Here is a 15994-nt window from a genome sequence, read left to right on the forward strand (position 1 = left end):
CCCCAAGTCCGTGGGTTCGAGTCCCGTACCCTGAGCTGGTAATGTACGGATTAGCGAATTTCTGTATTTCTTTGAAAGTCTTCTTTCAAAAGGAAAACCAACCCCTTTATTTCTCTTTGGGCTCTTCCAGACCGGCTACGCCCTCCCCCCCGATCTTCCAGTGGGACCGGCCGCCCAGCCTCCTTCCTGCCCCGGCGACGCTCCGGGCTGGAGGGAGGACGCGGTTTGCATTCAGGCCAAACCAATCGCTTCTCGGTCGTACAGGACGGAGCGAAATGGTGGCGATCGAGGGGCGTGTCGGAGCGATTAATGCTGCCTGGGCCCTGCGTGCCCTGCGAGCTACGGGCTCTTTGCGTTTGCGTAGTTCGCTCACCTCCCTTTCTGCCTCCGCTGCCGCCATGGCACCCGCGGTTAGTATGGCTCCGCGTGAGGCCTCGCTGCCGGGAGAGGCACGTGGGCCTCCCCGAGCTCTGCACCTGCCCAGGCTCGCGGGGGACGGCGCTCTGCAGCGTCCGTCTGAGGGGGCTGGCAGGCCGGCCGCAGCGGGCCGGGGCTGCTGCCGAGCCCAGCACGTTGTGGGCGGAGGAGGCTGCGGCCTGAGGCCCGTGAGGGAGAGCCGGGAGCTCTCGGAGGCCGCGACTCGGTCTCGGGCTCTAACGTGGGCCAGCGGGGAGCTGGGTCGTGGAGACTGCGGGCTGGGCCGGTCACTGGCCTTTGGAGTCCGGCCCTGGGCCTGGCTACCTGGGCGGAGGGCGGGGAAGCAGAAGGGGACCTGCCATCCTGGGGAGCCGCGCATTTGGGAAGCCTACGGCAAGACTCGGGGACGAATCCGCGGAACGGTGGCCTGGTCGGCCTGTTTCCGGAGAGGTGGCTCCGATTTGAGGAGCCTTTTAGCGTCTCCGGAGGAAATTAGTTTATCAGAGCGCAGCTGTACGGACCCTTTTTGGTGTAGGGTCCCAAGTTCCATTCTCCTTTTAGCTAGGCTGGGGCTGGGCTGTGAGGCGCCCTCGTGTCTCCCTGCAGATCACTTTCCTGCCAGGTTACTTGGAGAAAGTTGTTTTTCACCCCAAGAATCTCCCTTTCCGCTTTTGTTGGGATTCCTTGGTTTACATTTCCGGTTCTCCTAGTTTTTATGCCCAGGTGGGCTTTTAAATGCTCTTGTGCATATGCATGCTTTTGGTTTAAAACCTTGATGGGGGGTAGGTATTGTGCTCTTTGTGGGTAGGTCTCTTGCTTGACAATTGTGAATTTCCGGGGCTAGATCCGTAAAGTAGCTCTGAGATTGTTACTGGGAAGAAATGCTGTAAAAAAATTATCAGTGATTTTTGTAGTACCTAAATGTTTGAAACGTTGACCCAGTTAATACAGGTTTTATGTGGAGTCCTTTTAAACATAAAGGAAAGGAGGTAAGGTGTATTCTTGGAAAGGTCTATTTAGTTGCTGCAGAGCTTTCCAAAGTGGAAAGTACATGTAAGTAGGATGTACAAATGTATTTTTATGGTGCCCGAATTTGTGGAGGGATAAGATTAATATAAGCTTCTTCATAAGAGTGATGAAACTGGAACCTGATAGGATGTACTCTTCCTGGTGGTTTGGAAGTGCTAAATCATAGATTAAACCAATGAAAGGGTAGAAATTGTCGACAGTAGTGTTATGATAAGACCCTAAGTTTTAGCTTTAACCTTGTCTAAGCTGGAGTGGACAAGCAGCTAGAATACCTTGCAATTCCCTTTGCTGTTCCTAAGAAGGTGGGTGAGACGGGATTAGGGGAGATTAGGTAGAATGGATCAGGACCCTAGTCTGGAGACATAGGACAAGGATAGATTTCACATTAAAATTGTTGTAGGTATGCAAAGCATTTGTATGCTTGTACTCTAATCCTGAAATAAAGGAGTATTTCATGAAACTAACAGACCTTCATGCCTGTAGAGATTGGGGAGAAAGTTTGAGTGGGTAAGAAGTGCTAGAATGATTTCCCCATCAAAAGGGCATGAGCCCTCAGGCCCCCAAGCTTGTAGAGGTGCATCTTCCCAATCATACTTCTGCCACACTTGGGCAGATGGTGGCTCTTGGGGCTCTTAGAAGGGAACACAACTCCATGGGTTTTGTATTTGTATGGGCTTTTATACCTGTTGACATTTTTGGTTTTGTTAATTTTTGTTTTTTTTGACTGGCTGAGCTTTCATCTCTGTTATTATTTGTATACTTTCTTAGAAAAAGCTTGTGGCAAAGGGGGGCAAAAAAAAGAAGCAAGTGTTGAAGTTCACTCTTGATTGCACCCACCCTGTAGAAGATGGGATCATGGATGCTGCTAATTTTGTAAGTTACATTATTGTTGCCACTCGGGATGGTCATGAACCTTTTCAGATACTGTTGAGAAAACCCACCAGAAGACATTTCTGTTTTCAGCCTTATAGGCAACTTCACAGTTCTGGCTGTATTATTTAATTCTGAGATTATGGGCAGATTATTTGTTTCTAAGTCTCTAGCTTTCTCCTGTGTATAGCCGGTGTGAAGAATAAAATGGGCTCTAGCACATAGGTGCTGTTGTTTTCCCTCTCCTCCTTTCGTTTCCAAAATGATTTTCCCCCTCCTTCTTTCGTTTCCAAAAATGATTTTACTTAAAAGTTACCAAGAAACAGACCAGCTTCGTTGGGTCCAACATCCCCTTTTTAAGCACAAGCGATGGGCCTTGATCCTCTGTGGACTGCCTCTGTCTTGGGGCCTCACTTTTCAGGTGTGGAGCAGATGGCAGCAGTTATTGAGGCTTTCTGGTGTATTATGCATCTGAACTGCAGTGTTTACTGTAAAATATCTTTTTCATTCCTTGCTTTGTCCTGACTTTTTGGCCCTCAATTTTGCCCATTCTGCAGTATTTCCCTATTCTATTTCAGTCTAGAAATTTTAAATAATCTCACTGCTACATTTTGATGCTGCAACTTGGTTTTGACATTTTACTCTTTTTCCTCTAATAGCCATGTTTGGGGAATTCATACTTGGTATTTGTGTACAGAAGTCTCCTAAATTTACATTTGCTCTTCAGTCTCCAGAAGATCGCCTGTTGCCAGGATTGGTACCATTGCAACAACAGTCATTTTCAAATAAAAAATGAAAAGCTTGGCCTATGGCCGCAGATTATGCAGAATGGGATTTGGTTAACCTCTTGCAGTTTATTGCCTTTATGTAGATGCCTTTTGCATCTGTGTCCTTCAAGAAGTCTTTCAGTTGGCTTCTTAGTTCTTTCTTTATCCAGTAACTTCTGGCTTTTCTTGTCCTTACTAACCTTGGTGTCTTCCAGTTTGATATCTGCGTGGTGGCCCTGCCCTGGCAATATCCGTGCCTCCCTCCCTCTGCAAACTATTCCCTCAGCACAGTCACTCATCTGTGTGTCTTTTCCTTCCAGACACCTCCTTAGGGTAGAAAACTTAAGTTATTTATGAGTCTTAAGACGCAAAAGTCAAGATTTCTGACCTAATCACACTCTGCACCATCTACGGTTACCATATTTTGTATTGGAGTTTTTAAATAGAGAATTATAGGAGTTTTGAGCAGAAAAGGACTTCATCTCATTGCAATATCAAGAAAACTAACAAAAGTCTTTTTTGGGCAAAGATTCCTGAAGCCCATGGAGGTGAATGGCTTACCTAGGCCCACAGAAGGGGATTGCAGAGAGTCCATCACTGGCTCCTAGGTGGCTGCCTCTTCTGTTGTACCGTGCATGTGGCCCTGGCCCAGATCTAGAATGGTTTTGGTCACTGCATGTCTTTGGTCTTTCTTCTAGGTTGAAGACTTATTTTGTCTGATAGTGCTGAAAACAGTGCTTTATATTCCTTAGATTCAGAAGTTGCCTGCAGGTTTTGTTGTGTGTACCTTGTGAAAGTTTGACCTCGGTTTTCTTGTCTATTCTTGCATTGTCCACTAAGCATTCCATGTAGAGGCATATTTGACCTTGTGTGGACACATTCAAGTATGTTCATGCTAGGATGTTGTTTTCATAGTATATAACATGTGAGTAAGGTTGAGTAGTGCTGTTTTCTGCCTGCTATTCCTAGATATCAGACTTTGTGTGAATAGGTAAAGATTTGCTATTATCTTTTAAGAGTGGACATTTAAAAAATGATATTGTACCCTATAAATATATACAACTATTATGTACCCTTAGTAATTAAAAGTTTAAAGAACGTTATTAGTTCAGCATTGGGAGTACAAAAAAAATAAAATACTCTGCCATTGAGGCAGGTCAGCCTGTCACTTCACTAATTGGTCAATTTGACGATTTCCACAGGAGCAGTTTTTGCAAGAGAGAATCAAAGTGAATGGAAAAGCTGGGAATCTCGGGGGAGGGGTTGTGACCATCGAGAGAAGCAAGAGCAAGATCACTGTCACTTCCGAGGTGCCTTTTTCTAAAAGGTATGGGAAGAGGGCACGTGTGACCAATGTGTACCCAGTCTCAGTCACCCTCATCCTGGACAGGAGTGGGCTTGTCTGCGGAGTAATTTGTTTTGTGATTGCATCTGTTAATTTCTGGACAATGCCCAGTGCAGGAGGCAGTGAATGAATGAATGAAGTCATGGTAGTTAACATTATTCAATTTTCGGCTGTTTTAAAATTTTGTCTTTCACAGAATAAAGTATTTCAAGTAGTCAGGTGCTTAGACTTGTTTAGACTGTATTTTTTTTTTTAAGAGAAGGGGTCTTGCTCTGTTGCCCAGGGTAGAGTGCAGTAGCATGGCCATAGCTCACTGCAGCCTCAAACTTTTGGGCTCAAGTGATCCTCCCACCTCAGACTCCAAAGTAGCTGGGACTATAGACGTGTACTACTGTGTCTAGCTAATTTAAAAATTTTCTTTGTAGAGACGGTCTAGCTATGTTGCCCAGGCTGGTCTTAAATTCATGGCCTCAAATGATCCTCCTGTCTTGGCCCCCAAAAGTGCTGAGATTATGGGTGTGAGCCACTGCACCCAGCCTAGCCCTTAGTCTGTAGTCTTAAAAATATAGATCTTCCTTTGCCTGTAGATTACAGTGAAGAGCTTTCCTTTCCCTCTTTTTTTTTTTTTTTTTCCCCCTTGAGACAGAGTCTTGCTCTGTCGCCTGGGCTAGAGTGCAATGGTGTCATCACAGCTCACTGAAACCTCAAACTCCTGGGCTCAAGCTATCCTCCTGCCTCAGCCTCCCGAGTAGCTGGGACTACAGGCACATATCACCATGCCTGGCTAATTTCTCTACTTTTAGTAGAGTTGGGGTCTCACTCCTGCTCAGGCTGGTCTTGAACTCCTGAACTCAAGTGATCCTCTCACTCCGGCCTCCCAGAGTGCTAGGATTATAGGCATGAGCCTATAAAAGCGCCCAGCTGAGCTTTTCTTTTTAATTCCATTTTTTCCCCTGTAAGTGCTGCTATGGCATTGGACAAGGAGTCAGGGTATCTCAGTGTAGACTGAAGGCAGTCCAGTTTAAAACCTTTGGCCCCATTTTCTTTCTTTTCAAGATGGAGACATTAATTCCCTTGCCCCGTGCTACTTTATATGGTAGTTTTGAGAATGAGGTTAGAACACTTCACAAGTCACTAAAGAATTGAACGTGTCCTATACCTACCTCCTAGCCCAGGACTGGGCCTGTTAGGAGCTTTTAATCATGCTGAATCAAGTAGTGGGAAATTAACTATATCAGTGAAGTGACGACTTTGAAGCTCAAGTGAAGTAAGCATTCATGGTCTGCCTGTCTGAGTTATTTTACTTGCGGGGAGGGAGATTTGATAGAGGAAGAGCCAGGTGCAGCTGTTGGGCCTCCAGGATGCACAGAGCATCCAGCTTGCTGGGCTCTAGCAGAGCCTGTGGGCTTTCTGTGACCCCTTTACCAGTCTGGTATGAGAATGTCCTGGCATGTCTTGTTGCAATTTTCACAAATTTTCTGTTCTTTACTCAGTGGAAAAGGGAAGGAACTTTGATCTTCTATTATACCTTCCCTTTCTTAACGATAATAGTTATATTTTCCTGAAACATTCATAGTATCCCTAATGTAGAACTTTTTCTTCCTTGCCTCTGAATGTCTGCAGGTTTTTATTTGAATTTTCCCCAATGTTCTATTATGAGAATTTTTTTTTTTTTTTTTTTTAAAGACACGGTCTCCCTCTGTCACCCGGACTAGAGTGCAGTGGTATCATCATAGCTCACTGCAGCCTCAGACTCCTGGGATCAAGTGATCCTCCTGCCTCAGCCTCCCAAGTAGCTGGGACTGTAGGCATATGCCACCATGCCTGGCTAATTTTTTTTATTTTTGGTAGAGATGAGGTCTCACTATTGATCAGGCTGTGTTGAACTCCTGGCCTCAAGTGATCCTGCCCTCGGCCTCCCAAAATACTAGGATTACAGTATGCCTGGCCAATTATGAAAATTTTTAAACTACCTGAAATTTTGGATTCAACACTTCATCTGAATACAGTATGGTACAAATAATTGAGAAAAGAACATGTTCTAGATGGAAGGACCAGACCAATTTATTTTTATGCAGGGAAAGGTAGATAGAGTTGACCTGAGATCTTCACATCTTTGTGAAGATGGCTTTGTTGCTGTAGGAACATTGTTGAACAGTGTTCATGTCTTGGATATGGTGAATTTGTTGGTTCATAACAGTCTGAAAAGGTGGTAAGTATCATAAATCCCATTTTATAGTACGAGAAACTGGTTTGGTAGGATTGATTTGCCCAACAGTGAGTTTGTGTGGCCCTGTACTCCTTCTCTTCATGGCTTTGGGAAGATTCAGAATAGCTAACCTCAGGGCCTCATAAGCAAGTGGGTCAGAGAAAAAACAAGATTGCAGGCTTATGTCTTTATTATGTAGTTAGGCTATTGGGCACAAAGCTAGTCCCTGCCTTTACATAAAGAGCAAGTTTTCTCATGAGCAGTTTGCTGTGGTGACTGTTGAGCTCTCACCCAGGCTAAGGCAGCAGTCAGGCAGATGGATTGAAAAACCGAAGTGCTCTCTGCTGGGTAAGCGCAGTGGCAGGGTGGCGCTCCGTCCCAGTGCATTGGGTAGAGAGCATCACAGAGCAGCAGTGAGAGTGTATGACTCAGCCCTGAAACAATCCTGATAACCCAGGCAACCTCTAAAGGAGATTTGACTCAGCGAGGTGATGTATGTGAAGTATTTGGAGCTCGTTGGTTACCCAGTGGTTTCCCAATAAAACGTATTAAGGCTATGTGCTCAACTGTCAGATTACTACCGTGGTATCTCCAGTGGTCACTATAAACCATTTTAGAGGTGTTTGTTGTTTAATGGACAACTGCTACATTTACTTATCTGTTCTCATTTTTATTGCCAATTTAGACAACATGCAGCTGATACTTACTAGAGCACTTGCTGGGTATATTTGCCTTTTTGCCATTTTTGGCACATGGGAAAACACTTGAATTGTAATGATTTTGAATATGTGGGTTTTATAAAAGTTAAAATGTTTCTATATGCAAGAAGGCCATTTGTCTAGTGTAGTTCTCAAGTGTCCTTTCTCTGCAGGTATTTGAAATATCTCACCAAAAAATATTTGAAGAAGAACAATCTACGTGATTGGTTGCGTGTAGTTGCTAACAGCAAAGAGAGTTACGAATTACGTTACTTCCAAATTAACCAGGACGAAGAAGAGGAGGAAGATGAGGATTAAAATTCATTTATTTGGAATATTTTGTATAAGTTCTTAAATAAAATATGGGAACTAAAATGGTGGTTTATCCTTGTGTTTCTGCAGTATGGATTGAACAGAAAATTGGAAATCATAGTAAAAGGGGCTGCCACTTATTTATTTGTAACTTGACTTTTTTTTCTGCTTGAAAATTTCAGTTCTCATGAAGTGGTGACAGCAGATAGGAGAAGGCGACTGTAAGGGAACTGACGACCCCGAGCAGGTAGATAAGGGTGTGGAGACAGTGTGAGCTTCAGTTAGTCACTGTTTCACTTAAAAAGGGTGACAGTCAATTGTATCCAGGGCTTTTTCAAAGAAAGATTCAGGAATACAAGTGGGCTCTTCTCATTCATTAAAAGCAAAACAGGTGACTTCTTTCTAAGATTCTCTTGTGGAGAAAATGGCAGTGTCAATAAAATGTAGGTTTGTGGGCCATTCATCTTATTTTCATTTTTTGGTTATAAATTACTCTTGATGCACACAATTTTGTATACTAATCCTTTTTCTTCCTGTAGAAATAAAATGTGCTCCTTTAGCATTGCTGCAAATTCAACTACCCTCTATCAAAGGGTTTGAAGAACAATTGTCAAAGTCCCAGGTTCTACATTAAGTACATGTACAAAAATGAGTTTGTAAATAGTCAATGTTCCTACCAAGTCTTTGCAACAAACTGTTGTTCTCCAGCAGAGGGCGCTGGAGTAGACCTTCCGGATGTGCCCTCCTGTGTGGGTCCCAGAGATGGGAGCCCTTGATGCTCAGGGCTCTGGAGGCTTCTGTGAAGGGGAGAGATGGGAGATGCCCAGCAAATAGCTGCTTCCGTGCCACGTAGGCCATGACTGGATTTAATGACGGAAGTCATTCTACAAAGTGGCGTGCCTACGAGATTTTGTGCCCATGTGTGCAGAGGCTAGAGAACTCGGAAGTGGTTACCCAGGCTGGGAAGACATAACTGTTGCTGAGAGTGGCTTTGAAAGAGACCCTGATGCCTCATGGTACCCTTCTGAAAGCCAAATAATAATGCAGAAATGTTGGCCTTGTTTTATAATTATGGTGTATAAAATTCATGTTTTTAAAGAGCGTGCCTGCAGCTGGTTTTCACACCTGAAATTGTGCTCTGCGAGTTGCATAGCTGAAATTAAATGTTCAAGTCCTGCCTTGGCTCCAATTTAACATTTGGTGCTCTCTGGATTGAGTTGAACATGTTGAGGCTTTGCAATTTCATTTGTGGTAAAGGCTCTAGCATTTTCTATTTCTATGCAAATTTCTTGAAGCAGAATTGCTTGCATATTTCTTCTCTGCCCTCACACAAGGCAGAGTTTCTTTCAAACTTAACTGAGGCATCAGTTGCTCTTTGGCTATGTCCCTTACCATGATTATTAACTATCAGTGTGTGACTTGGGTTTGCAAATTTTACTTGTTGGTTGCACTGATGTTCCCTTGTAGTAATTTTTGGTTTGGTTGTGAAAAACATTAACCCTGGGCTGAAATTAGCATATAAGTTTTTTTAAACCAGTCTCAGATTTTAAAACTTGTAATAAAATTGAAACTCGTTGGTTTTCTATACCTTATTGAACTCTTGTATTTGAGTTTTGATCACATTTTATATTAAAGTGGCTAACACATGGCTACTATTGTTGTGCAAGGCTTTTTTTTTTTGAAGGACTGGCATGTTAATCTGTTCAGCAACTAAAGCTTTGTCCTCACTGATGAGTTGCTGTACCCACAGTTACCTTGGTCTTTATTAGGCTTAGAAGGAAATGTGTCCTTATTTCCATTTTCTTCCCCTTGGTTGTGCAGTTTTCCTTCAGTGAGATCCTGGAGTTGGCTGTAACGGAACTCTCCATGTAGGATTTCTTCAGATCCAGAGGCTGGAGTACAACTGCAAACAAATGACGGTTTTTGATGGGGAATATGTAGTGTGAAGTTGATTTACATTGCACTGGTCACGCTAGCTGTGCCCAAAGCACATTTGAGACCAGTTTCCTTTATATCTGTCTTGCCTCCTGCCTCACCTGCCTTATCTGAAGTAGTTGGCACAGAAACAGACTGGAGCCGTGGAGAGTTTCAAGCTGTGATTTAAGTTCACAAAAGTCAGACACATGGGAAAAGTGTGGGGATTTGATCATACCGAGTATCTTAAGACAGCTGATCGATACCTGGGGATATTTGATTTCCTGGAAGGTGAGCAGGCCCCCAGTGAGGGTCCCTTTGATGAAGCCACTGATGACTTCAGGAGAGCCTGGAAGTTAGCATTGATAACATGCTTTCATTTCCTCCCCCAGAGAGGTATGCTGTCCCTTGGGAATGGGGGCGGCAGGGATGTTGGTCCCTTACAAGAGATAACTACATCTGTAGAGCTGTCAGTACCCAGGGGATAGACCATCTCCCTGGTAACCCTTGGACAGAACACAGGACTGGTTGGCGTCCAAAGTCCCCCAGGGTAGGGACAGCTGAGGCACCACAGCTGTGGGAGGTAGGCCAGGCCCCCAAGGGAGAACCTGGTTGAACCTGGGTGGGCTCCTGCCCCATTGTTGGCTGAATCATGGTAATGGGCCTGTGTTGGTGGAATAATCTGCAGGTTTCTTTTCTTTCTGGAGGGAGAGGAAGATAGAGGCTTGGGGTGGGGGGTTTCCTATCCCAGCAAGGAGCTGGTTCTCCACCTAAAGGAAGCAGGTGGAGGACCACCTGTTAAATGATGCCATGGTGGTGCTATCTCCAGGAACAGAAAACTAAGGATTTCTCCAGCCATTTTCTGGTCTTTGTGATGGATCTGAGAATCCACATTCTTTTTTTTCTAGGCTATTTTAGGCCAAGCTAAAACAGTCTGTAAAGGCTGTGCTGACCAGCTGAGTGAGTTAGCTACTACTGTAGCTAGAACCCAGAAAGCACCCATAAGATGCTTTAAGGCTTCTGCAGGTCTTAAGTTCAGGGCCATGACCCAGGACTTCCTTTTTGAGAAGTTCCCTCCTCCCCTGCAACCCCAAGTGATTTGGATTCTGGTGGTGCAAGGTCCACACTTGGAGAAAAAGGCTTCGAGTGCGCCACTGCACGGGTTGCTGGCCTTTCATTCCAGAGGCCACAGCAATCCTGAGCGTCGCAGCCTCACCCCTGCTGGGGAGGAGGCGCAGGGCAGAGTTTTGATCTCTGGACCTGAGTGGCAGGCTGTGAGGCGGTGTAGGCACAAGCCCGCGCTGCCCTGAAGAAGCTTAGGGTGCCATCAGGTGGCCACGGCGTGGAGACATGTTAAAGGAGCTGTCCTCAGGCAGGACTGGGGGGGGTTGCCTGTTTGAGGAACTCACATAGCCCAGGAATGGAGATTGAGTATGGTATGTGCAGAAGAGGATTAGCTGTTTCAGTTCTGTGCTTGGGGAAATTTTTTTTTCCTTTATGCTTTTATAACCAATATATTAAAAAAATATTTTGATTTTTGAATTGTCACTGAGGTGTAATTACGAGCTCTGTGATCAGCAAACATGGGAATCTTGTCTTCTCAAAGTGTAACCTTAATGATAGGCTCGTTCTCGCAATTGCAGAGTTTATTGAATGTTCACCTTTTTAGGGATTGCTTTTAACATTAGGCATTTCTGGCCCATTGTCATTAAAATGCACATTTCATAGTTTAACAGTAAGGGCTCTCCTTTAAAATAACTGGTGATTTGTAGTTCAAAATCCACTTGTCTCTACCGTCCCAGTTTTTGCTGTATTTTGCTTTTGGTCAGTAAGCAGTGTCACTCAGTGCAGTCACTGGGAAGGGTGGGGTGGGGACTGGATTATGAGTGAGAGCATCTCTTCTCTAATTTGTTGCCAAATTAAGCACTTAGAACTGTTCTTTCTTGAATGATATCTTGACTTTCTCAGCCTCTCCTTGGGAATTGGAGCCAAGGTTAATGATGTGTGTTTGTGTGTGTGTGCCTGGGGGCTTTCTGGTGATGAGAAATACTCCAAGTCAGAGTTTCTCTGCAGTGGGGCAGGGGACCTTTGACAGGAATTACAAAGGTGTTGGGGGACTGGTAGCTAAGGAAGGGGTTGGTGAGTTTGGTGGTGCTCAGGGTTTTCTCCCCAGGATGGTCACCACTCAGGCAGACTGTGGTCTGGAAAGAAGGGGGAAGGTGCAGGCTTGGCTCAAGCCTCAGTGTTCTGGGGCGCCCCTGGCTTAGACCTGGAGGCCTTCGGTTTCTTGGCTGCCTCCCTGCTGGGCTGATCTCACGCCTCTGTCTACAGGGTGGTTTAACAATGATGTGGGAGATGGGGGGATTCCCTGCACTTTCATCCGGAAAGACTGGACCGACCTGCCCTTGCCCAGGAACCATTGGCGATGAGCTTTTGTTTGGGGCTTGCTGGTCACTCTTTGGGTGGGAAGAAGGGGACCACTGTGCTGCAGATGGTTCCAACCTCCCCAGGCCATCCCTGGTGATGCCAGTGTGGCATGGACACTGGCAAATGCTGGCCTGACTAGGGCAGGTGCTAGAGAGGAGACCTCATCCCCTGCTCTTGGCTTCCCACGTTCAGCCATGGGGGTCCCTGGCGTGTCTGGCCCGAGGCAGCCAGGCCAGGGTGCCCTGGCTTCACTGTCTAACCCTGCTCGGGTCGGAGGGCTGGCGATCCTGCAGCCACTGAAACTTTGTGTTCTTAAAGTAGCTTTGAGACTTGCTGCTCCGGAGACTGAAAACGCTCATTTAAAATTCCAGTCTTGCTCCCGAGGGCTTTGGCTTCCATCTTCACCTTTAACGACCGAAGGCTGGCGGTGGCGGCTCCTTCCCTCTCCGCGACAGGTGTCGCTTCTGAGCGCGAGTTTTGGGTACAGACAATGCAGGTCCGCACCACCTCCAGGGTTTTTACTGGACCAAGCCCGGAGGGGCGTTTTGGAAGGAGGCCAGCGGGCGGTGGGAGCGGGGATGAGACGGGGTGAGGGAGGAGCCAGCCTGGACGGACTTTCTGCGGGAATCAGACCCACTGTCTCCAGCGCGTCCCCTCCCCAAGAGCGGAACACATTTTCTTCTAATTCTTTATGGAAAGGAGGTTAGAAGCGTGTCGAGGCTGGAGCCGGGTGCGGGGCGGGTCTGGGTGCGTGTGAACTGAGTGCAGAGCTTGCAGCTCGCCGCCTTGGAGACCCCCGCCTCCGCGCCTTTGGGGACCCCAGGGCCGAGCGCCTTCGCTGGCTGGGTGGCGGCGGCTGCCACCTCCGGGGTGCGCGGGGGCGACGTTTCCCTGCCTCCCCCTGAGCCCGGGCTCGCCCGAGTCCCAGCTGCCCGCTCTGCCGTCGGGTCCCCGGGCGTGCGGGCTCCTCGACGGCTCCCCCGGCCGCAGCGCCCCTGTCGCCCGTCCGCACCCGGAGGCTCAGGACTAGCCCCCCAACTTGTTCTCTGCTGTTAACTAGTCGCGCTGCCGGAACGATGGGATGGGGTTGCCACAGCAACCAGACTGGACGTCACAATCCGGGCATGTGTGCCGCCCCCCCGCCGTGCCGCCGTGCCGCCGGCGCTGCCGCCGCCACCCTCGGCCGGCTGCGGGACTCGGGCTGCGGGGCGCGGGGGGCGGAGCGGCCCGGGCTTTGCGGGGAGCGGGCTAAGGCGGCCGAGAGGAAGGGAGGGTCGAGACGGGGGGTGGAGGTTTGGGGGGGTGGGGGGCAGGCGGCCGCCATCTTCTCGCCGAGGCCGCCTCGCCCGCCGCGCGCGCCCGTCCGGCAGCGCACGGGTTAAGGCTGGCACCGCGCCCGGCGGGAGGGGGGGCGCCCACCTCCCCTCCTCCCCGCGCCGGGCATGCGGGGCCCGCCGGGCACCGAGGAGGAGCTGCCGCGGCTGTTCGCCGAGGAGATGGAGAACGAGGACGAGATGTCAGGTGAGCGGGGCGCCGTGCGCCTGGGGCCGGAGCGGCAGGGGCGCCGAGACGGGCGGGCCGGGGCCGGGGCGCGCGGGCGGCGGGGCGGTGCGGCCGGGCTGGCGCCGCGCAGGAGGGCGCCGGGCTGCGGGGCTGCGCTCCCGCCCTGCTGGCGCCGCGCGGCCAAGGGCGCGGGGCTGGGCAAGCGCCGGGGCGCGGCGCGCGGGCAGCCAAGGGCGGGGTGCGATCTGCTCCCCGGGCCGCGACGCGGGCCAGGCGGGCCCGAGGACGGCGGGTGGGGGCCTGCGCTGGGTGCCCGGGCGGGGAGGGGGCGCGGCGCCGCCGGGGTCAGCCCGCGTGCCCTTGAAGGGGGCGGGAGTCGCGCTGGCTCCCGGCGCGGCGCACCCCTGGCTCTTGCCCAGCCGCCGAGCGCCTTTGGCCTCGCCGCGGGCAGACGGGACCCAGCCCGGCCCATCTCGGCCCCAGGGCGGGCTGGGTGGGGCCCGGAGCAGGGCGACGACCGGCCGCGCTTGGGGACGCTGCGAGCGCGCAGGCTGGGACGGCTTCCCTCCGGGCCCAGGAGGGCTCCGTGCCGGGGCGCGCGGGCTCGGACTCCTGCTCCCCTTTCCCGGCCGCTGGGTGCCGTCACCGTCGCTCCCAAGCACTTTGCCCGGGCCACCGGTGTCCTCCTGGCGCGCCCTAGCGCCCGCCGCTGTCTCCAGCCCTCGGTCGCCCAGAGGAGTGGCGTTCCCTGCTTTGGCTGAGGGCTTTACACCCCAGGGCCACCGCCCCTGCCCTTGCCATTTCCTGTCTCTCAGAATTTGGCACAAATAGGGCTTGTTGGTCCGGGGTTACGTTGCAGGATAATTCTTTAGTTAACTGCGCATCGTGTGTTTGGGACATTTCTCCTGCTGGCACAGCTGGGCAGGGCCCCACCCTGTCAACCAGCCTCTCACCCTCCCTTCGCGATGACTATTATTTGGCGGCTTACTGGCACCAACTCAGGCACCTCTGGACTTCTGAGACACCTGTGGGAGGCCCCCTGGCCCCCAGGAGTGCCTTCCCCTGGGTGAGACTATCCCACGAACTGACACCTGCAGCGCCTGTTTGGCCGGAGGCCAGCATCAGCTCCGGGTCCACGGTGAGGGGATTCCCACCAAGTGGCCACACCCCCCTTCTGTTTGCTTGCTTGATGGCTTGCTTAGTGGTTTTAAGGCGGGACCTGGCCCCTGCAGGATCCTGGCCCTCACCTCGACTGACTTTCAGACAGTCAGGCCAAGTTGGCACAGAGCCTGCTGGGGTCAGGGGAGTAGGGATGGGGTGTCCCCACACGGGGCAGAAGTGCCTGGACAGCAGTGACTGTTACATCCCAGGTCTGTGGAATCAGACCCATTCCCGGGAGGGCAACACAGAGGCCAAGCACAGGCACAGAAACCCGGGAGGCTGGCTCCTCAGCCAGTTCACTGGTTTCCTCAGTAAGATACTCTCGGTGGTGTTTGGGGTGTGGCCCCTTTGTGGCACTGGAGGGGCCAGTGGACAGCTGAGCATGCTTTGACAGGCTCATTTCTGGGACTTCAATGACCCCCTGATGGAGTCCCTGGCCCCCTTTCCTGTCTCGTTCTCTGGCTCCCACTGACAGTGCTGGGAAGCGGAGCTTGGGGAGGGGAGGAGGCCAAGGAGCTGCCCCCGGGCTGGGGGGCATCCAACTCACTGGGCCGAGAGGATGGGCCTGGGTCAAAGTCTGCTGCTGGTCACCTGTTCTTCCCCCCAACTCCCACCCCAGGGCAGAGCGGGTGAGGTTGTCCCCAGAGCTTGCAGAGGAGACGTCCTGCTCGGCCCCTCTGGCCTGGGGATTCTGGCCCCTCAGCAAGACCAGCTGCTCTACCTCCAGAGCCCCCTGCAAGTTCCCAGTGCAAGCCTCTGTCCCCTCCTGCTTGTCCCCCTGCCCAGCAGCCACGGTCACCGTGTGCACACAGGTGAGACCTTGTCCTCCATGGCTTCAATCAGTCACAAAGCCCTCATTCTAATCCACCTTCCCCCCCACACCTCCTTGTTCCCATACTGCAGCCACACTGGCCTCCTTGTTTCTTCTGGAACACTCCAAGCTCCATCCTGCCCTTGGGTCCTGGATGTGACCTCTGCCTGACATGCTCTTTCCTCTGCTCAGAGCTGCCTCCTGGTCATTTAGGTCCCAGCTCAAATGCCACCACGGGGAGGGAGCCCCTGGCTCTGGCGTGACCCCCCCCAGCCACTCTCAGACCCATGGTAATGCTTTATTTTCCTGGCAGTGCTTACTACTCTCTGGAATGTTATCACCGGTTTACTTCTGTGTCTGTGGGCTTCCCCTGAGTGTGACTCCCTTGGTTCCCTGCTGTGCCCAGCACCTGGAGCCGTAGGTATCCGAGAGGTGGCTGTGGTCTCAGTTTCTGAGAGCTGGGAGTCCCTAGGTCTCCCCTGGCCCCTGGTCCTGTAGGCAGCCCCAGCCAGGCCTTGAGATTCTCCTGGG

At 50.4% G+C, this 15994-nt stretch overlaps 1 protein-coding gene across 1 annotated transcript; it reads left to right on the top strand.

The window, feature by feature from the left end:
• Nucleotides 1-260: 260 nt before the first annotated feature.
• On the top strand, nucleotides 261-7705 carry RPL22 (ribosomal protein L22). The gene is made up of 4 exons (XM_045546287.1): nucleotides 261-410; nucleotides 2215-2319; nucleotides 4286-4410; nucleotides 7509-7705. The coding sequence occupies exons 1-4, from the start codon at nucleotides 276-278 to the stop codon at nucleotides 7651-7653; spliced, it is 510 nt and encodes a 169-aa protein (XP_045402243.1). The 5' UTR covers nucleotides 261-275; the 3' UTR covers nucleotides 7654-7705.
• Nucleotides 7706-15994: the final 8289 nt, after the last annotated feature.

The sequence above is a fragment of the Lemur catta genome, chromosome 3, assembly GCF_020740605.2.
Source record: "Lemur catta isolate mLemCat1 chromosome 3, mLemCat1.pri, whole genome shotgun sequence".
Taxonomy (NCBI): domain Eukaryota; kingdom Metazoa; phylum Chordata; class Mammalia; order Primates; family Lemuridae; genus Lemur; species Lemur catta.

Coding starts and splice junctions, on each gene's coding strand:
- RPL22 (XM_045546287.1), top strand. CDS start 276: ATGGTGGCGATCGAGGGGCGTGTCGGAGCGATTAATGCTGCCTGGGCC. Junction 2,320..4,285: donor TCATGGATGCTGCTAATTTT/GTAAGTTACATT, acceptor CGATTTCCACAG/GAGCAGTTTTTGCAAGAGAG. Junction 4,411..7,508: donor GAGGTGCCTTTTTCTAAAAG/GTATGGGAAGAG, acceptor CTTTCTCTGCAG/GTATTTGAAATATCTCACCA.